This window comes from Hyperolius riggenbachi, chromosome 12, assembly GCF_040937935.1.
Source record: "Hyperolius riggenbachi isolate aHypRig1 chromosome 12, aHypRig1.pri, whole genome shotgun sequence".
NCBI classification, from domain to species: Eukaryota; Metazoa; Chordata; class Amphibia; order Anura; family Hyperoliidae; genus Hyperolius; species Hyperolius riggenbachi.
Window position 1 is genome coordinate 68804509 of NC_090657.1, and position 22511 is coordinate 68827019.

General features: G+C 43.5%; 1 protein-coding gene and 1 long non-coding RNA gene across 3 annotated transcripts; one reads left to right on the forward strand and one right to left on the reverse strand.

The window, feature by feature from the left end:
• The first annotated feature begins 1021 nt into the window (after positions 1–1021).
• CBFA2T2 (CBFA2/RUNX1 partner transcriptional co-repressor 2) lies at positions 1022–22297 on the forward strand. Of its 2 annotated transcripts, XM_068262016.1 has the most exons (10): positions 1022–1151; positions 7923–8164; positions 8850–8939; positions 9030–9211; positions 12217–12482; positions 15017–15114; positions 16142–16325; positions 17313–17381; positions 18576–18766; positions 21369–22297. In XM_068262016.1, exons 1-10 carry the CDS (start codon positions 1034–1036, stop codon positions 21642–21644), a joined length of 1716 nt encoding a protein of 571 aa, XP_068118117.1. In that variant the 5' UTR covers positions 1022–1033; the 3' UTR covers positions 21645–22297. The 2 variants fall into 2 exon arrangements, with proteins under 2 accessions (XP_068118117.1, XP_068118118.1); XM_068262017.1 differs by lacking the exon at positions 17313–17381.
• Positions 7821–16649, reverse strand: LOC137540847 (uncharacterized). The gene is made up of 2 exons (XR_011025059.1): positions 16120–16649; positions 7821–8176 (listed from the first exon to the last, which is right to left on the reverse strand). It is a non-coding gene; the product is annotated as an uncharacterized lncRNA (long non-coding RNA).
• Positions 22298–22511: the final 214 nt, after the last annotated feature.

Genomic DNA, 22511 nt, shown 5'->3' on the forward strand with positions numbered 1-22511 from the left:
AAAATACCGTAAGTGTTTAGCAACTGCTGTTCAAGGAATGCTTTTGAAAAGTCTAAGGGCCCGTTCACACTGCACGCGTTTCCATATGCGTTTTGGAAACGCGTGCGGGGGGCCGACACGCAGGACATCAGACATTGCATAGAGTGCAATGTCTGATGTTCACACAGCATGCGTTCCGGACCTGTGCGGTCCGGGAACGCATGCTGCACGCAGATTTTACAAAAACGCGCGGCTGTCCCATTCACTTTTCAGTGATGGGATCAGCCACGCAACGCATACGAACGCGGATGGCGTGCGTTCGTACGCATTGCGGTCCGCACTTTGTAGTCTGAACGGGCCCTAACTGCCAAAATAGTATGTAAGCTACCAGCCAGCCTTGCTACTTGCACACGGTTTTGGCAGTTAGACTGAGCAACTGCTGTTAAGGAAATACTTTTGAAAACAAAAAACTTCACCTTGAGGACATGGACTAGTCCAAAACCTGTAGGTTCTGTCAGATTTTAACTGCTTAATTTTTTTCGCTACAGTGGTCATTTTTAAGAGATGTTCATATTCCTACATGTACAGATTTTCATGCTAAACTAGTATAACCCTTTTAAAAGAAACCTGAAGTGATATGCAGATGGAGGCTGCCATAGTTCTTTCTTTTTAAACAATACCAGTTGCCTGGCGGTTCTGCTGATCTTTGACTGCAGTAATGTCTGAATCACACACCTGAAACAAGCATGCAGCTAACAGTCAGACTTCAGTCAGAAACCTCTTAGCCATAGACCCCGAACAAGCCAGCAAATCAAAGTATTAGAGGCAGAGGATCAGCAGGACAGCCATGCAATATGTATTGTTTAATGCCTTATCACGCTCACTTCAAGTCCCCTGTAAGGAGAATTGTTAGGCTGTATTTCAGTGTTGAGTAGCAGGTTGCGGTCACCAGGTATATATCTATCTGAATGACTTTCATATATTTTGTTAGTTTATCATGCATCAGAACTCATTTTCTTCCCCTTTTCTCTGTTTAGTTACTGGAGACAAGAGGATGCCAGGATCCCCTATGGAAATGAAGATCCATTCTAGGTCCTCACCTCCCACCATGGCACCTCTGCCACCCGTGAACCCCACTGGCCCGAGGCCTGTATCATTCCCACCCTCCTCACGTATGTATACTGACTGCACTTTCTCTACTTGTTTTATTTATATCCTTTTTTAGAACGTCCGTAGAGCACATTGAACAATTTTCACGTTCCTGAGAAAGGGCTCACACGCTAAAGGTACCCATACACTTACAGATTTCCACTCGATGTGGCAAAACCATTGATTCCTCTCTGATCGGTGCAACATCGAGGTAGTAAGTCTATAGGAGATCGATGTGCCATGTGTGGTAGGAATCGATCCCTCTGATCCCTTTTCAATCAGAATCTGCTCAATGTGTCACATCTGTTGACAATCTAGAAGTGTATGGGTAGCTTTAGAACGTACAGAAAACGTATCAGATGTGGTGTGAAGCTAGTATGCTGATATGCCTTGTATACACCTTCAATTTTGATTGGCCAGTCTCGGACCAATTTTACCACCCCTATGTAGTATGAGAGTTTCCCTACACAATCTACTCATAGTATTGGAAATGTGTTGGCCCCTCATACTACATGGAGGTGCTAAATTTGGCCAATCAAAATTGAAGGTGTGCCCCTCCAGTAAGAGGTTCCTACTCTGGTAAATTGTCGTTTTTTTTCTCTGTTTGCACCCCCTGCCTGGCCATTAGCTGGGTCAATGTCACACTAACCTTCCAGCTTGATGCACACTTTGTTGTGACGTGTAACTGCCATCTAACTTGTGCCTAACTTGTCAGTTGGGCCAATACAAATTGGCAGCGACTGCAACGGATTGGCTAATGCGATGCTGCCTATAAATTGCAACAAGTTGAAACTATTTGCTGTGTATCGATCACCAATAATGGTCATGAAAACATACCTCTGCACTCTTGTGAGCTATTCATGGAAGAGCAGATGGAGCAATGAATTCTTGGCATGCAACTTCAGTAAAGGACACCTGATGTACTTTACTAACATCAATCAGTTTCTGTAAAGGACTTGACCTTTGAAAAGTCTGGGCTCGATTAAATTACTCTAAGATATATCCCCTCAACCCTTTCATTGTGGGATAACTGCATATCGTGTTCTTACTAAGAATTTGAGAGCTGCTCTGGTGCGACCATCCAGTCTTGTGCCCCCTGCCCCCCCCCCCGGCCTGGCATGCAACCACACACCCCTCTCCCACAGCTCTGTGGGGTCAAATGGGTCTTTGTCACAAACCAGTGATGTCACACTTCCACAAACTCTCTCCCCTTCATAACCAGAGAAGGCAAATGAGAAGGTGGCCAGAGGCAGTGGCGTAGCTAATGAGCTATGGGCCCCAGTGAAAATTTTATATTGGGCCCCCCAAGCACTCTATATATAACAATTGACACGGTGAACCAAAACATGCCAAGGACAACAACAGTGTCAGAGTTGCAGAAAGGGGATGGGGAACAGTTTGTTAATGACTACTAACGTTTAAAGCATCAATAAGAAGTGATTATTACACCACAGAAGCAATAAAGAGCTAATTCTGCATTTGAGGGAGAGATCCTCGGGGCCCCTCAAGCCCAAGGGCCCCGATGCGGTCGTTACCTCTGCAACCCCTATTGCTACGCCACTGGCCAGAGGCATCATGTGATTTCATCTCTAAAGCTGCGTACTCGCAAGATAAAAAATCTTTGGAAACAGACGTTGAACGATGAATTGTCCCACCAATTTGTCATGCATTGATGTGTAAACTAAACAACCACAGACAAATGTCTTCCAAAACGAGATCAGTCTTGGCTGATGCAATACTGGGAATGATCATTGCCATAGTTGATGTGTACAAATGTCAGAAGATAATGATCGTTCTTTTATGGCTGGACATGTGCCAAAACTGGAGTAACGGAAGTGATACACAATCAATCTTTGGTGTGTGTACACGATCGCCAGTTAACATCGGACGTAGTATCTGACAATAGTACAAACTTGTTTTTATAATTGCATCCAAAGTACCCCTGAACTGAGTTAAAAACTGTTAAATAAATCCAATGGTGTGCTTGCTAGATTACTTTTTACTGAATGTACTATTGCCCCCCCTCCCCCTTTAAACTCTGCAGCTGCCTGAAGGATCCTTTGGGTGGTGCAGAGCAGTGAATGATTGGCGCAAGTGTGAGTTCGGGACTGAGCCTGCGCAAACGAGCACTTGGCTTTCACTGTGCTAGAGCGATTCGGAACTGCGCCTCTAAAGTTTCTTTCAACTAAATATCCCGTCGAAGGGGACAGGAGGGACCTCGACGATAACGAGCAGTGGCAGCACATTCCGTAAAATGTAATGTAGCCCACTTTAGGCTTTATTTCAGTTTTTATGTTCGTTTAGGAGTACTTTAAGTAATCGTTCTGGTTTCTATGATGTCGGTAATGTTTCACAATTCACATCTTTCGATCCATCGGCAGATTGATTGTCACGTAAGTGAACGATCTTTGTCATGTGTGTACCCAGCTTTAGATGAGTTACTGAGGGATATTTTGTTTTTCGATTTGAAATCAACCCAAGCCAAGGTTATCTTAGCCTGGAGTTTAGATTGAAGTCACAGTAGACACCTACTCCGTGTTTTGTGTTTCAAAATAGCCTGAGCACAAACTGTTTTGTTTGGCATTACATTTGTGTGTGCTGCGGATGATTCAACATTAACCTTACCATGTGATGAGTCAGACGTGAAGACATTTTCAAATCATAAAACTCCTCGTTTTTTTTATGCCATTTGGCAGTCATTTATTTATTTTTCTTCTTAAAGCGGACCTGAACTCAGAACTTCCTCTCTGCTCTAACAGATAAGCAACAGCATAATGACCATTTAAAGAAAAACATTTCTTTGTTGCAGCTAATACCAATCCTGCAATAAATCTGCAGTGTGTTTACTTCCTGCGTTCATGAAAGCAGACCTTAAGGTTAACATCCTGTGTATATAAATTAGCTGCGCTGCCGAAGCAGCTAGCTGACAACTGAAGGATCAAATTACAGTTGTGATTAGTCACAGATGAGGGAGCATTAGACAGGCTAAACTCTCTAAATACATACAGGGTTCTCTCTGTTTTCCTTTTGTCCTGTGCAAGCGTTCAGGTCCACTTTAATGCCAATAACAGGCTGCTATGCATTTTACAACTGCTTTCCCCCTCACCATATTACTACAGTATGAGGAGTTGAGGAATAATATCATAGGAATTAAAGAAGACCGTTACAAACTGATCCTCTGCCTCTAATACTTTTAGCCATCGACCCTGAACAAGTATGCAGCAGATCAGGTGTTTCTGACAAAAAATCTGATCAGATTAGCTGCATGCTTGTTTCAGGTGTGCGATTCAGACACTTCTGCAGCCAAAGAGATCAGCAGCATGCCAGCCAACTGGTGTTGTATGGCAGCCTCCATATCCCTCTCACTCCAGACTTTAGATTGGAAATGCCAAATCCAATTCAACATTCTATGGGCTCTTCAGCACAACTGGGAAAAAAATAAATACAAATTCTGTAAATATTGTGCATTTGTATGCAGTTCCTATAACTTACTGTCCCTCGTTGGGCTTCACAGTATTTTGGTCCTTCCACAATCTAGCATTGATTGGGGGGATGTCTACCAGTATGTTTTTGTTAGGTGGAAGAAACCTCTGTAAACACTGACTACATACAAACTCCATGCCTGTTGTGCCATGATTGTAAAGCTGCAAGAGCCAACCACCTTCCCACCATGCTGTTCTAATTATATTAGTCATTACAGTTAATTAATACAAACCTATTTTTTTCCCTCCCACACTTGCAATCTATTTTGATAGCTCACTAAAAACGGCAGCCTCCAGGCCATTTTAGCAGCTGTAAGTGACTAAGCAGGTAAGAGGAATACACACATATAAATGTTACTTTAGCTGCAGATACAGTGCTTCTTGCTTATGTCTTGACTTTCTGCAGCACTGAACAGCTTAGAGTCTGACCTCATGCATTGCAGCTAAAATCCTGCAGTTTCCAGGACATTGCCTCTGAGCTCCACTTTAGCTTTATGTCCATGTGTTATGCAGCAGAATGTTCCACCCACAGATGGAATCTGACAGCGCAAATGAGACACATTTCAGGTCATGAGTTGTGTACATTACAAAATTGTGCAATTTGTCCCACACCTCCACCATTGAGTTGGGCTAAGGTGAAAATAACCAAACTACTTGTCAGCCTTGGCCAGTCACCCACCATGGTGTGTATGGCATGGGGTGTACAAGGGTCCACAATGAGTCTGAAAAAGTGAGTGGTGAAGAGTGGGAGGTGGGATTGGTTTAGCCTTCCGTGTGTGTTTTTTGAGGATTAAAAGCACAATTTTAAACCCTGAGCATTATGAGAAGTGATTGGTTTTTACTCAACTCAAAATCCATATTCGTGTCAGGCAATAGGAGAGGCAGGCAACCTGTTACATTCATTGTCTTCCCAGACTCCCTTGCAGCACTGGCCCACCCTTATGCTTCATAGGCACTTTCAGTAATTGTTGCTCCAATAGAGATTGGTTGTTTGTCATCCACCATCACAGGTCGCTAAAGGTGGCCACTAACCATACAATTTGCCGAACAATCATTTACGAACGATTCTGCATATGAATAATCAGAAATGATTGTATGGGACCGCTCATAGACAAAAAGCTCCTAACCAATCCAATCAGATTGAGAGGAGATTTTTGTCCATTAGTGGTCCCAAACAATCCTTTCCAATCATTAAGTGAACCCAAGGTGAGGGTGATATGGAGGCATCCATATTTATTTATTTTTAAGCAATACCAGTTGCCTGGCTGTCCTGCTGATCCACTGTCTCTAGTACTTTCAGCCATAGACCCTGAACAAGCATGCAACAGATCAGGTGTTTTGACATTATTGTCAGAACTGACAAGATTAGCTTCATGCTTGTTTCTGGTGTTATTTAGACACTACTGCGGACAAATAGATCAGCAGGGCTGCCAGGCAACTGGTATTATTTAAAAAGAAATGAATGTGGCAGCCTCCATATCAATCTCACCTCGGGTTCACTTTAAGACAAAGCATCAATTGTAAATGATCGTTCGGCAAATGGTATCATTAGTGGCCATCTTTAGAAATCTAAGAGGGGGAGTACAAGTGTCTCCCAACACCACTGACAACTAAATACTACCGGCTTATAAATTCTAGTGAGCATACATTTTTCCTAAATCCTGATCCTTTATTTAATGGCAAAGTGTAATCAGAATATCTTCTGAGGTTTATAGTTTTGAAAGGGAGTAACCTGCAAGTGAGCAAGCTGCCATTTTGGAATATATGTAATAGTCTTTAGTGACATCTATGGGCTGCTGACTATAATTGCATTGCAATAGGATTTCCCATTGTCCTTTTTAAATTATAACTTAACCTATTATTCTTAATTGTTTTTGATTAGCCCAGAGTCTAAGCTGCATACAGTTTGCTTTGAAATTGCAAGCCAGGCTTAAGCTGGTCATACATTGGCAGATGATCAGCAGATTTGATCATCCAATTGATCCCTCTCAAGGGATCTAATGCCTGCTGCACATCTGTATACAGATTACAAAAAAAGTAAAAACTGCTATCTGGATTAGCTCAACCATGTATTAGGGCCCGTTCTCACTCAGGTGATTAGTGGCCGAAACGCTTACGCTTCTTAAACCGCTAGCGCAATACAAACCTTATGACAGGGATCTCACTGCTGCAATTGCCACCGATCGCAGGTGGTTCGTGATTAGCGGCAATCGCAAAACGCGCTTCTTGCAGCATTTTTCTGCGATTCTGGAGCGATCACGATACAGTGCTTAAAGTGCTGACCGCGATCGCTCGGGAATCGCAAGTGTACAGTGATTTTATCGCAGTAATATCACCCACTCAAAAGCACTAGAGTTTTGCGATTGCTAGTGTGAATGTCCTTAAAGCATGTAAACAAAGAAAAGTAGTGATATAATAAGGTATGTAAATAAGACAAATCTTTGTTAAATAAGCCAACAGTTAAGGTGGCCACAATAAAATGATCCGTTTTTTATCGGCAATTCGATAAATGTGATCGGATCTCCTGAAAAAAATCGAAAGCTTTTTCTTCATTCGACTGAGACATCTGATTGGATTTCCCATTTTTTTTTTCGATTTTTATTGATCCGGAATGCTGGAAATTTTTTCTTCAAATTTTTTAAAGATTGTAAAGATGTGTATATTAATAAATTGACAAACTAACACACACCAAGCAATTTTCTTGGAGTTTCCAATCATTTTTATCATAATTGGGGAAAAATTGAACATAGGTGTTTATTGGTCATATTTTTGAAATGTTACAAATCAGTCAGAAAAACTGATTGTTCAATTCTTGAATTGAACAGATATTTAAAACATTGTATGGTGTGTGGCCACCTTAAGACAACAATAATGGAGGTCAATCAGTGCTGTAAGATATATTCTCAGGCATTTCCCTTAGAAGGGCTCTTTCACAACAATGCGTTCTGCTTTTTGCTTTAACAGTTTTCACTGTTTGCCTCAAACGAAATGCAGGAAAAATGCAGCAGAACTACGATTGCCTTTTTAGAAAATCAAAGCGCATTAGATCTGAATGCATTCCCACGATTCCAATTGTAACTTTATTATACTTGCATTTTTGTTTTTGAGAAGATGTACAATTTTCCAAATGGAACGCAGCCGGTGTGAAAGGTCCCTTCTTAATAAAAAATACCCGGAGTGTAAACCTTGCCTGTTTATGTCCAGCTACCGTTTTCTTTCTGGGATGATTTGTGTTTATTCCGGTATAGATGACTTTCAGTGCTCTGCTTCAAAGGCTAATAAGGACTTCTTTCTCTTCTTTTTCTTACTCAGTGTTAAATGGCATGAACCATTCTCCTCCTTCACTGAATGGAGCACCATCCCCTCCCCAGCGGTCCAGCAATGGTCCTTCCTCCTCCTCTTCATCCTCACTGGCCAATCAGCAGCTCCCAGCCACCTGTGGAGTGAGGCAGCTCAGCAAACTCAAGAGGTTCCTCACCACTTTGCAGCAGTTCGGTAATGATATCTCCCCTGAGATTGGAGAGAAGGTCCGGACCCTCGTCCTTGCTCTGGTGGTAAGCCCTGAACTGAGAAAAAATTAAAATAAAATAGGTGACTGGAATTGGGGCTGGTTCACATTAGGCCTGAAAACTGTACGATTTAGCGGGGCAGAAGTACATGGGCAAACTGATCCTTTGTTAAACATAGTATCCATTTACACTTTCAACTTAAACCTGGAATGGGATAAGAAGTGGAGTGCATGCTTCAGGCACAATTGTTCCGGAGACCGCAGATGCCCATGGAATCAGTGCAAGCCTATGGGAACTGACAGTGTTCGTTCTCATTAGGCTGTTTTCCCCTCCCTTCCGGCTATACTTGCCTGTCTTTCGCCACCATTGGAGTCCTCAACCGCTGCTTGGTTTGGGCACAAGCACCGGTATATCCATCAGAGTCCCAGTAGAAGCATAGGTCTCCAATTAGATTGCAAAAGACCAATGGGAATCCTCCCTAGCACCAGAGATGATTTTCACTGGTTCATAGTGGCTCTCCGCTTTATACCCAGCAGCAGTGGACCTGAATGGCAGTGTACCAGATGCACAATATTGAGTAATGTCAACATCCCCCGGACACTGCGACAGGGCAGGGCATACCCGCTCAGGATACGCTTTGAACGCACCATTGTGCACAGCCTTAAACTTAAACATATAGTAAATTTGCAATGATCCTCAATGTTAATCTTTTCTCAATTCTGCTTTACAGAACTCCACTGTAACCATAGAGGAGTTTCACTGCAAACTCCAAGAAGCCACCAACTTCCCTCTCCGACCTTTTGTCATTCCGTTCCTCAAGGTGAGTGTGTCGGCCACACTCTGATCTCTCTGTTATTTCTATGCGGCAGGTAGTGGGTTAAATTAATGCAGTTCCTTCTCTTGTTTTCAGGCCAACTTGCCACTTCTGCAGAGGGAGCTGCTGCACTGTGCCCGTGCTGCCAAGCAAACGCCCTCTCAGTACTTGGCACAACACGAGCATATCCTGCTCAATACCAACACGGCTTCCCCATCTGACTCCTCTGAGCTGCTTATGGAGGTCAACGGCAATGGGAAGAGGCACAGCCCAGACAGGTAACGGCAGAGCAATGTATGCTGTGTGTGTGTGCTGTATTATGGTCATCTGTGAATTGTGTTTTAGAATGATACAGCTATAGAGATAGTCAGTGAGATGCTATTCCAGCATGCATGCAAATTTAATTCTAATTGTAGGCAGTTTGGAACTGGGCAGGTCAAAATCATCAGGAAGTGTGTGTGATTGGCCTGTTTCCAAGCTGTGCATGTGATTGGCCTGATTCCAAGCTGGGCTTGTGATTGGCATGCTTCCAAGCTGCACACAATGCAGATTGGACAAGGCTTGGAATTGGGCCAATCAGATGGGCTTTCTGCCGATCTTGGTTTGCCCAGGAAGTCAATTTCCAGGTTTCCCCACTGGTCAGTTTACATACATGGATTTTAAGAGAGCATTTTTATAGTGCACTATTGCATGCATTTTTTTTTCTTGTACAATAAAGCGTGTACATTAAAAATTGCATGCATGAAAGCAGACATATTTTCAGTGCAAACCAACCCTAAAGGTGGCCACACACCATACAATTTTTTTAAATATCTGTTCAATTTAAGAATTGCAATTAATTTTTCTGACTGATTGTAACATTTCAAAGATCTGACCAATGTACCGCACACACGTATGTTCAATTTTTCCCCAATTATGATAAAACTGGAAACTCTGTGAAAATTGCTAGGGTATGTATATTAATAAATTCACAATCTTAACATACACCATACAATCTTTAAAAAAATTGAAGAGAACTATCTGGCATTCCGGATCGATATAAATCGAAAAAAACGGGAAATCCGAATGAAAAAAAAGCTTTCGATTTTTTTTCGGGAGATATAATTGTTTTTATTGTATTGCTGTAAAATCGGATAATTTTATTGTATTGTGTGTGTGTGTGTGGCCACCTTTTAGGTCTCATTTCCACTTGTGCAGCTAGGCGATCCGCAGGGGTATCAAAAAGTACGTAAAATCGCATACCAACGCAGTGCTGTCCATTGTGACTGCTGCCTGCGTTGCATACAGCGTGATCGAGGAAATGTACTGGGCGGCAGCAGGTTTTTTTTTTTTTTTTTTTTTTTTTTCCTTGAAGGCTCGGTTCACATTAGCTTTAGCCAATGGCACTAGCCATATGGTTCCATGGTCCATTCTGCTGAACAGACAAAAAAATGTTGCAGGCCCTAATTTCCTGGACTGTTTCGCTCAGCGGAATGGAAACGGAAGGATTTGCAGCGCAATAGGAAACCTATGGGAAAAGGGACGTTTTACAGCACATTGGCTGTAAAACGGACCGATTTCCCAGATCTGTACGGCCGGTTCTGCAAAAAAACACAGATCGGTCCTCACTCAACTGTCTATCCAGAATACTAAATAAACTCCACCTTCTATTGGTTACATGCGCTAGATTCTCTGCAGAGATGGAATAGCACATTTGTTTTTATCAAAGGACGACTATTGTACAAATATTTAAAAATTTAAAATGCATACATTTAAAGTGCATTTTATTCTGTGAGAAATGAACCTTTTATATTACTTTATTCCTTTGTCGTTGTAACTTACAGTAAGTAGTGGAAGACCGACAGATCTGACAGATTTTTGGACTAGTCTAGAGTGGGCCAAACATAATGCAAAATGGGGAAACCACTTGATGGCCAAATGTAATGGCTCGGAGGGCAAGAATTGGCCCGCGGGCCGGAGTTTGATATGTATGCCCCTAGAGCTAATGGGGGCAGTGTGAGACCATAACAGAGGGCTTCTGCTTTTAGTGTCTATATTTTCTGCTAGCAGAGAGAGATCAAAGCATTCCACGAATACAGCCGACTGGGGTAAAACGCAGTGCATTTATCTCAAACGAGATAAAAAAAAAAAAAAATAATAAAAAAAAAAAGTTAAGTTGCTAATGGGTTAAATGTTCGAATTTAGTTTGTGATAGTGGTCCGTTATTACCATAATAAAACTTTATTGTAGGGGGGAAAAAAAAGTATTAATGTCAAATGACCATTGCTGCTGATATGTCATATTACAGTATGATGTCTTAATGTAGTTTTTAACCATTCTTTCAATGTATTCTAGGTATGCATATTGCCATTTAAAGGGAAGGTTCAGGCAGCGCTTAAAAATAAATAAATATCCAAATTCACTTACCTGGGGCTTCCTCCAGCCCGTGGCAGCCAGGCTGTGCCCTCGGCGCCGCTCCGCAGGCTCCTGGTGGCGAGCCCGACCTGGCCAGGCCGGCTGCCAGGTCGGGCTTCTTCTGCGCTCCACAATGTGTGTCATTGGTGCGCGCTGACGTCATCCGACGTCCTCCGGGCTGTACTGCGCAGGCGCAGAACTACTGCACCTGCGCAGTACAGCCTGGAGGATGTCGGATGATGTCAGCGCGCACCAATGACACACATTGTGGAGCGCAGAAGAAGCCCAACCTGGCAGCTGGCCTGGCCAGGTCGGGCTTGCCACCGAAGACCACCGGGAGCCCGTGGAGCGGCGCCGAGGGCACAGCCTGGCTGCCACGGGCTGGAGGAAGCCCCAGGTAAGTGGATTTGGATTTTTTTTTATTTTTTTTTAACCCCGCCTGAACCTTCCCTTTAAAAGTACATAGTATAGGCAGATAATAGTTCTTTCTTTTATAAGTATGACAGTGGTTTAGATCTAACATAACAAAGGGAAGTTCATTTGTGCAACCATGGATGTATGACAACATTGAAGCAATTTGAGTGGTTGGAGAGCTGCTATAAAGCAGCCCTCCTGGATGCCCAAACCCCCAATTCCCCCCCCCCCCCTATCTACCCAAAAAAACGTATGGTGTATTCCCAGCATAGGAGTGGGGTGAGGTGATGGGACCATAAGGTGGTGGGAATATGGATATCAACGTACATCAGCACTGTTGGCAACAGATTTTGTCTTTGGCGGGCACGGTTTCACTTCCTTTGAATATCATTACTGCATTATCGATAATTGCCTTAACTCATACGTTGTATTACTGAATGCTGTGCTCATGGAAGTGTATTTTTTTTTTTTATAGGAGAGAAGATAATGGATTTGAAAGGGAGCCCCCTCTGCCCCCGGAGCCACCCGTGAAGAGGGTGTGCACAATTAGCCCCGCCCCCCGCCACAGTCCAGCCCTTTCCTTGCCTCTTCTGAACCCCACTAACCAGTTCCACCCCACACCGCCTCCTCTACAGCACTACACTTTGGATGATATCCCAGGATCACAGATGTACCGTGATCCACTATGCAAGCTTGGTGGGGAACACAGAGATGTCAGAGAACGCCACCATGTTGTGGGAGGTATGTAGATAGATGCTAAAGTGTAAAAATCCAAAACCAACAACCCACCCCAACTGTCAGACAAAATGTGTACATCGCCTTCATTTTTGCAAACATTATTTTAAACTAGCTGATGGCTAGGTGTTGCCCGGGTTTGGCTGCACCTACTTTTTCTAACCCTAACACACAATTACTCAATGACAAAGTTTGTGAGCTTTGCGGTCTTTGGCATCAATAATTTGCATTGAAATGAAACAAATCTGATTGGGTGTTTGTGGCTCCACCCACCTTTTCTGAATTTGAACCTCAGCCACCCAATGACCAACTGTACCAGGTTTAAGGCTTGTGCCATTAACCGTGCAAGAATGGCAGCAGTTAAATATGCCTCTTGAAAATCAATAGGTGAATTTTGATTGGCTTTTGTAGGTTCCACCCAGTTTTCTGAATATTAATCCCAGTCATTCAGTGACCAACTGTGCAAAGTTTGAGAACCCTGCCATTAACTTCCTTGGCGGTAATCCCGAGCTGAGCTCTGGGTATGCCGCCGTGGAGGATTTCTCAGTGGGCCTAGTGGGCCGATTTGGCTATTTTTTTTTTTTTTTTAAAACCCGCAGCTAGCACTTTGCTAGCTGCGTGTCTTACCTGATCGCCGCCGATGCGCCGCTATCCGCCGCGATCCAGCCCCCCCCCCCCGCATTCCCCTTGCGCAGCCTGGCCAATCGCAGCCAGGCTGCGCTATGGGGTGGATCAGGACTCCATGTGACATCACGACGTCGATGACGTCCCTCCATTCGTCGCCATTGCGAAATCCCGTTCAGAACGGGATTCCCTTATGGGCAAGCGCGCCGGCGGCGATCGGGTAGGTGGGAGGGACGCCACTGCTGGTGTATTGGGAAAAGAGATGTCTGAGTAGGAGACCCTTAAGACAAGGACACTGGAGGGGCAAGGAAGATGGCATTGCTGGAGCGTGGATAGGTGAGCTACCTTTCCACTCTGCTTGCCACTCTGCATGGGGAAGAGAAGTTCCTAATGCTGGAGGCATCTCTGGCTACCTAATACTATTTGGGTGAGGACAGTCTCAATAAGGCCTCTGACATAATAGAAAACATAGCAGGAGATAAGACTTCACAGATGAAGATTTAAGGAAAATGCTCATTGTGAATTTTGCAGTGCATAACACAGATGGCGATGGCTGAATGGCTTGAAAAAGCTTTCCAGCTCAAAACAGCGGGCTGTCGCTGCTTTAGCCTATTTTTGACTACTCACCTGACTACTATGTCATTTTAATGACCTTTCAATAAAGAGCTGAATTTTATTTTTGCGGTGCCAGCCTTTTTGTGCTTTTGAATTGAAGAGGTCCTGTTGGTACTAGGATCTGAGGCTTGGGCACGCTGATATTCTTTCTTGAATGTGTGCTCCTCCATCTCGCTTTTAACGGTGGCCTCGACATATGCATTTTCGTTCACTAAGCTGTTACCAACCATGTTACAAGGCAACGCACTGGGAAACACACACTGTACTGTGAACACTAACATGAAAGTTTAAGGACTTTCATGTTACCATGCATTATCTGACACTGTGTGGTGTGTCATAACTAACAGCAACGCACATAGTGTGAATAGCCTTAAAGAGAACCCGAGGTGGGATTTAATTATGTTAGTGGGGCACAGAGGCTGGTTGTGCACACGAACACAAGCCTCTGTTGCCCCATGGTGTGCCTCCAGGACCCCCCTGCGCGCCGCTATACCCCCCGCAGTGCTAGCGACACACAGCGTGTCGCCAGCACAATGTTTACCTATGCCTGTTTGTTAGCGCCGCTCCCCCGCCTCCTCTGTATCGGCGCTACCCGCCCGCGTCACTTCCCTCCAATCAGCGGGAGGGAAGGGATGCGGGCGGGTAGCGCCGATACAGAGGAGGCGGGGGAGCGGCGCTGACAAATATGACATAGGTAAACATTGTGCTGGTGACACGCTGTGTGTCGCTAGCACTGCGGAGGGGATAGCGGCGCGCAGGGGGGTCGTGGAGGCACACCATGGGGCAACAGAGGCTGGTGTTAGTGTGCACAACCAGCCTCTGTGCCCCACTAACATCATTAAATCCCACCTCGGGTTCTCTTTAAGGATTCAAACTATTAAAAGTGTCTACTTGAGGCAAGTTTAAATTGGGCAAGTGCTGTAAAAAAACGTGCAGGAGATTTGGATGCAGCTGGCGCCACAATAGGAATTATGGCTATAATGGCGCTCAGTGAGTAATTTTGGGGCTCTCAAAAGAGGTATTACAATGTTTTTAGAGTAATTTGTGTTCCAACAGTAAGCAGTAGCTGGAAGCCGAATTACGTCTTTCGCCACTATCCATGGGGTCCTTTAGGGGGAATAGTAATTAGCGCTGCTGCAGGAGCAGAGTGAGCTGTTTCTTGGCTTTACCCTGCGCCCAAATCTCCTGGTAGCTGATTCCTATGTATGCAATTGGGGAACTGGTTTGCTTCTGGTAAGAGTAGTTGAACTAATTTGATTGGGTTGTAAACCAGCTAACAGGTCTAATTTGTCTGATTTCAGGTATTAACGGTAACTTAACCAACGGCTACCAGGAAGAACTTGTGGACCACAGGCTGACTGAGCGGGAATGGGCAGAGGAGTGGAAGCATCTGGACCATGTAAGAGGATGTTGTGCTTACTTATCCGATGACACTAGCTAGGAAAAACTTCAGTTCCTCTGGCCAAATCGGTGTCTTGATGTAGAATGTGGCTGGTCAGTCAGCTGTGTACTCACCTTTTAAAGCAAGTTACGCGAAACTGAAATGCTAGTGAATCTCTGATTAATCAGCTGTGACAGGGGGTTAACTTTCCCAGAAGTCTGCACTCCATTACGCAGCATAGGAGAACAGTGAGCTGTGTTGTATGACTCACTACCGCGCTTCCTCCTTCAAGCCGGAAGGAGGAAGCGCGGTAGTGAGTCGTGGAATGCGGCTCACAGTGCTCCTATGATGTGAGTGGAGCGCAGACGATTGCACAGAATTCTGGGTAAGTTAACCCCCCGTCACAGCTTATTCAAGTATTCAATAGCATTTCAATTTTCGAGTAGCTTGCTACTCAGAATTACTCAGAAGCCCATCTCTGGTGGGCAGTATGGGATCTACCCAGAAGTCCTTTGATTTACCAGTAAATCACGATCTACCCAATAAGCACCACCTTCCAATAGAGCCTTCTTAGTCCTCTCTCTGTGCCTTCAGTTCACCACTATTTCCGTTGTGAAAGTTTATTCGAACAACTGGTCGAATATGCCTTCTGGAGTCCTTCCAAAGACTCAGGGAGTACATCCGGAGACATGGGTACTGCCGAAGACTAGCAGGTCCGTACTGTGCATGTGTCCTCTCTGCGAGGGCATAGAGAGAGGACTGGGAAGGCTCTATAGGATCTAGAGCCTTCCCTCTCTATAGAAGAGTACCTCAAGCGAACTTGGGGGAGGGGGGTTTGGAGAAGTTAAAGGGGTCTTCAAAAAACTTTTTTTTTTTTTTTCAGAATTTTAGCTGGAAAGCCAGTTGCACTGCTGCCAAAGAGTAATGCACCAAGCCATTAGCAGATAAATTCTTGGAGACTCCATTCAAATACAGTATATACTTAGTCATGCAGTGCCCTCTAGTGTTTGTAAAGTACATTACCTTACTCCCTACTTTTCTGCAGGCCTTAAACTGTATAATGGAGATGGTAGAGAAGACCAGGCGCTCGATGGCAGTGCTGCGTAGATGCCAGGAAGTGGACAGAGAGGAGCTCCATTACTGGAAGAGGCGGTTCAATGAGTCCTCGGACCTCCGCAAAGGAAGCGAGCACCTAAGCAGACAGCACAGTCCCAACAATACAGATTCAGGTAGCAGTCATGAGCGTGATGAAAGCTGAACTCCGGGCAAAAATATTTTCACCTTTTACTAATATGGTTGTCAGTTGTATAAATAAATAATAATAAAATATGTTTTTCTCCCCTGAGGGTTACTCTGGTTTGAATAACAAAGTGCAGAGTGCTGGAACATTTTGTCACCTAGACTATTAGGACTTTTAAGCACCTCCAGCTAGGTATTGCATTTGTCTAGTGAAGGAATGGCATTTCATAGCATTGCTGTCAAATTATATTGCAAACATATTTAGAAAGTTCTACTGCAAAAACTAAATTTAACATTGCAATGGATCTCTGGTGACCAGATCCTTACTGACTACCTTCTTTCTTTTCTATGCAATCCCTCTTCTCCCACACCAGTCGGCCATGTCATATGGCAGTGGTTTTTAATGCGGTCCACACTTAATGACTTCTCTGCTGTAGCCACGCCTCCTAAAGCTGTTTACAGCTGTTTCCAACTGCCAAAAACCATGCAGCAGCTACATCGCCTGCCAACAGTAAAATGTTCACTGGAGTTCCTCTTTAATGATTGTCTATATTTTGATGTATACAACTCATGCCTCACCTTATATGAATAAGGATAGTGTGGTCTCCTTTAGTTTCAGTTCTGCAGAACACCATCCCACAGTATAGCGCTTTATGGTCAGTTTGGAGTTAAATGCAGATGTTCTCAGAAAAGTCCTCAATCAGGATAACTCAGATTATGTGATGATCTGGCCACCATATTAATGTTACTTGAATACCAAGCTAGACCTTTGATCACCTAGGATCGAGCTTGTAGGGATTACATTCCAGGTTGATCTAGTGGGACCTTTCAAAACTGACAGGAAAATCACAAGATTGTCCATTACTGAATCTTAGCTGTGGGTCAATAACTCAGAAGGCTTAGCTGGCTTAATGTCCAAAGTACCTTGCTGCATGGAGTGTGGTGTCTTGGTCTTAGACCACCTCTTTCTTTTGCAGATCTCCAGAGAGATTTTGGTAGCAGGACAGGAGGAAGCTATGTACCCGATGAGATCTGGAGGAAAGCAGGTATGGGGATGTGAGCTATCGTTTAGGTGTAAGCCACATTGACATACAGTACTATAGGCTGAACAGCTGACCATATGATTATGTAGAGACACCTAGGGACTAAAGATAAATATGGTGTTGATGCCATATAAAATGTCCAATATCACTATACTGTGGAGACTACCTAAAATTACAAATCTGTGAATTAAATATTCACGGCCAACTATATTATGACCTTGAAGAAAAAATTAATTTCTGCCCCGTTGATGTCTATACTGACTTCATTGAAGAATGGAAAGTACTTTTGTCAAACGGTATTGGTGTCAGTTTGTGAGCTAAATTTGTTGACTGGTGTTTTGCCTATGGAAATGATACTTGAAAATGTAAGGCAGATTCCTTTTAAGGATGTCCATATTTCATATAAGTAACTCCAGGTACAGAAAAGAGACAGCAGCCTACCACTTGTTGGCTGTTTAAAGTGAACCTGGATTGGTTCACTAAAGTGTACTCAAGGCAAAGAAATATCGAATAAAAACTGAAAACAGATACTTAAGAATAGGGAAGCCTTCCCACATTCTCCTGGCCCCCATTGTTGGTGCATGTGGATCCAAGCAACATATCTGAGAAGAGCCTGTCAGATAGGTTATGTGGCCCCGCTCCTATTAAGCAGGTGCAGTGTGACTGCACTCATATGGAGTATGGTCGCACATGTGCAGTAAGCCAAAGCCACTCATTCATGAGCATCTCTGTGCTACTGTGCAGACTAACCTGTACCCACGCGGGTGCATGAAGAGGAGTGTGGTTGTGATTTACAAGTGGCCTGCAGGAACATGGGGAGCCTCTGGAAGATCCAGAGGCTTCCCTTTTCTTAGACCAAGGCAAGACCAATAATAAAAACCAGATACTCGCCTTTCTGAAGGTGGACTAGAAAACCGATTCAGACCGGTACTGGTGCATACATTATTATGTTTTTAAGGACCGCATAACTTTGTTAAATGGTGGATGTTTGTTTACCTGGAGTTCAGCTATATCTTCTGCACATTCATACAGCTTTGAAAACTGAATAATTTGTTTTGGTCTTCGTGGTATGAATAAAATAGCTTGAAAAACATTGTAGTAAAAGTATACAATAAATTGGAAAACATTGTAGTTAAGTGTACGTAAGTGGAGAGCTGCTGATACAAGCTGTAATGTCTTTCTCTCTATCCCTCACAGAGGAGGCTGTGAATGAGGTGAAGAGACAAGCCATGTCTGAGGTACAGAAGGCCGTATCAGAGGCGGAGCAGAAAGCCTTTGAAATGATCGCATCAGAGAGGGCCAGGATGGAGCAAACTATTGCAGACGCCAAGAGGAGAGCAGCTGAGGATGCCTTCCTTGTAGTGAATGAGCAGGAAGAGTCCACTGAGGTAGGAGTCCACCTACTCTCTCCATAAGGCCCAAATACCACCTTCTGCACCAGCCTAGAAGGCTGCGTATTCCTAACTATTTCCCATTCAAAAATAAAAAAACTTGTGCTACACCTATTCTCTGAAATGGTAAATTCTGATATCAAGATGCAATTTTATTTGCTTTTATTTTTGCTCAGGGTGGTTATGCTTTTAAAATATCTCATTGTGATAAGGACTAGTTCACGGTCTATCTTTTTGTGTTAAAACATTCACAGAGACCTAGAATTCATTGTTGGGTTTAAGAGTAAAGGGTTAATGATTTTTTTTTTGTATTGAAAGCAATAGGCTGCTTACGATTCCTATGCAGTGAAGAAAAATGCATTTGTTAACTTTGGGTTTTTTTTTTTTTTTTAGACATGTTGTTCAAATCTGCATTGGCAAGCACGAGGTTGATATACAAATTTGTCTCAGAGACTGATGCAGCACTCCAGTGGAAACTGGGCCTTAAAGAGACTTACGGCTCATACACACATCAGACCATAGTCTTTGGAAAATGAAAGATCACAGATCAATTTTACCCCCTTCCGTGTAGTATGAGAGCCATACCTACACAGTCTATTCTATGGAGCTGAACTCCCCATCAGATAAAAATCTTTGCAAGATGCTGTAGACATTCAAAAGATCAGTATCTGCAAAAGATCTGTTCCTGCAAAATGCATTCATAGTCTATGAGATCTGCAGATCATCATACACACCTTGTTTAACAGACATTCATCTGGGTTCAGATCCACCAGGATGGATTTTCAGATCTGCATATGATTGTCTGATCTGCAGATGAATATCAGTTAAACAAGGTGTGTATGAGGATCTGCAGATATCATAGACTATGAATGCATTTTGCAGGAACGGATCTTTGGCAGGAACAGATCTTTTGCAGATACTGATCTTTTGTGTCTATACACAATCTGTGTGTGCAGCATCTTGCAAAGATTTTTTTCTGATGGGGAGTTCAGCTCCATAGAATAGACTGTGTAGGTATGGCTCTCATACTACATGGAAGGGGGTAAAATTGGTCTGTGATCTTTCATTTTCAAAAGACTATGGTCTGATGTGTGTATGTGGCTTTAGAGATGAAAAAATAGTAAGAATCGATACTTACCTGGGGCTTCCTACAGCCCAATAAACATGTGCAAGTATGAATTCTTAGTATTTTTTTCATCTTGAAATCTATTGAAGGTAGTTCTACATCCAGCGATGATGGGCAGATTTGACTGAGACCAAAATATGTCTCAGATCTTTTATTTAGATTCGATTAGTCGGCTGCACATACACCGCAGGCCGATTCTCTATCAATTTCAGCATGAAATCTCTTCGGAATTGGCCAAGCCAGCCGCTGTTACCCCAATGTACATGTAATGTGAGCATTTATACATAACCTGCCCCATATCGCGGTGCTCATCTTTCTTCTGCATCCTTCGCTCTTCCATAGCCTCATACACGCTGCTGGCGTACCATATTACACCCTCACACCGGCAGCGTGTTTGGGGCTAGCAGAAGAGCGGGAATTCAGATGATGGACATGAGACAGGTTATGTATAAATGCACACATTACACATTACGGCTACAGCGTCGGGTGTTTCATCCCATTACCGCCGTACAGCCGACCGACCACGACGTTCCAAAATCTTGCAGTATGTGCATATCCAACCAATTTTGTCAGTCAGGCATGCGCTTGGCAGCACAGATTTTCATCCGATTCCGTAGTCCATTAGACTCAGCTAGTCATTGGTTTTGGTTCATTGTAAACGGCATGCAGTCTGAAAATTGAACTCTGCTATTTAGAGGTTATTCATCATTGCTCACAGCTTTTTGATCAATAGAAATGCAAATTTTCAAATAAATCCATTACAGTGCATATAAAAAATGGCTCCTTATCTGAATCTGGCTTCTATGTTTTCTGGCAGCCTCTCCTAGGGGAACAGATGGAGAGGCTGCACTCACTCCTCCCTAATATACCTACTTTCCTCTCCCATACTTAGCTCCTATGATCTGCAGCGTCAAGTTGGTGTTAAGAAGCCATGCAGATTCTTGTTGCTGGACTACAAAGACCAGCAAATGTATAGTTGCACTCTACATTTTATCATGGCTCCCAACTGTTCCTTTTTTTAGAGGGACAGTCCTTCCTTTTGGAACCAAATCTCTCTGTCCCTCTATCTTCCTCATTTCTCCCACTTTCAGGACTGATACACAGATCTGTGAACATATATTTATCTACTGAAAATGTGTTTGACTTAAAGAGACTCTGTACAAAAATAAAAACAAACCCTGGGGCTACTTACCTCGGGAGGGGGAAGCCTTTAGAGCCTTTCGAGGCTTTCCCTGTCCTCCTGTGTCCCACAGTGGTCTTGCTCTGGCCCACGGAATGCACAGCCGATAATTTGTCAGGCTGTGTAATCACCTTTCCCTGTTCCAGAGATCTTAGTTGGGTCCGCTCTACTGCGCAGGAGACTTGTGCCTGTGCAGTAAAGTGGACCCGACCGGGTACTGTGTGCTGAAGGTTTTTAGTGCCGGCCCAGTGATGCATTTTAATGTATTAAATACCACTTTTGTGTCTTTGCAGACTTGTTGGAACTGTGGACGCAAAGCAAGCGAGACCTGCAGCGGATGTAACATTGCTCGATACTGTGGGTCGTTTTGCCAACACAAAGACTGGGAGAAGCATCACCGGATCTGTGGCCAGAACCTACATGGCCCAACTAAGGCCCTAACCCCTGTCCGTGCTCTGCTTCCAAAAACCTCAGACGCTTCACTGCTCAGCCCTGCCATGGAGAGGTCATCCAGTGCCACCTCTCGGTCCTCCACACCTGCATCGGTGACCCCTGTTGAAAGCTTGTGAATATGGACCTTGCGTGTATAATGTCTGCAGTCTTTCACTTATTACCGTTTTCTGACATTTTATGGAAAGATCATGTTAAAATGGAAACCTTTCTCTAAACCCTTCTGAGGGACTTTTTCTTCTATGGGCGAGGGACATTTAATACCTCTATAATTTTTAAGTACTGGACCAAAATATTTAATTTCTTTTGAATATTAAGACTTCTACAGCACCCTGGACTGTGAAAACACAAAGCCTGCACAACGCATTATAACCAGTTTCCTAACCAAACGTCAGCCATATTGTTTTCCACCTGAAGAGGTGATATCCAATAGGAACCCTTATCTGGTGGGGCAGACCATTCTCTGCTCAACATAATTACTGCTTCAACTTCAGTTTGCTGTGGAGATAAAACAACTATTGTACTCTAAAATGGATATATTATTTTTCTGGGACTAAAAACTTTAAATTAAAACACGGCTACACCAAAATGGCAGCACAGAGCTAGAAATAATTGTTCTGCATGTTTTTATCCATTATTTGTTCAAGTCTTCCCATTTGTTTTATGTGTCACTGTTGTAGCTGAACTTATAAATGTGTTGAAAAATGTATAAAAGGCTGCTAAAGCAAAGCTTTACTTCTGATATGGCTGAATATGCATAGTATGAATAAAAAGGTTGTATAAATTTGGATGTCGAGTGATTGAAGCAGGTTGCATTGTGGGTAAGACAATTGATTTGTAGAAATGGTGAAGCACTCCTCATGTATTTCCTTTGATGTGCCACGGTAGAGCCAGCCACACTCTGGTTCTTCATACGTATTGGAAAGAACGTACCGGCACCATCAGATAAGTAAATATATGCTCTTTATTGTAGATGGACAGCTGTC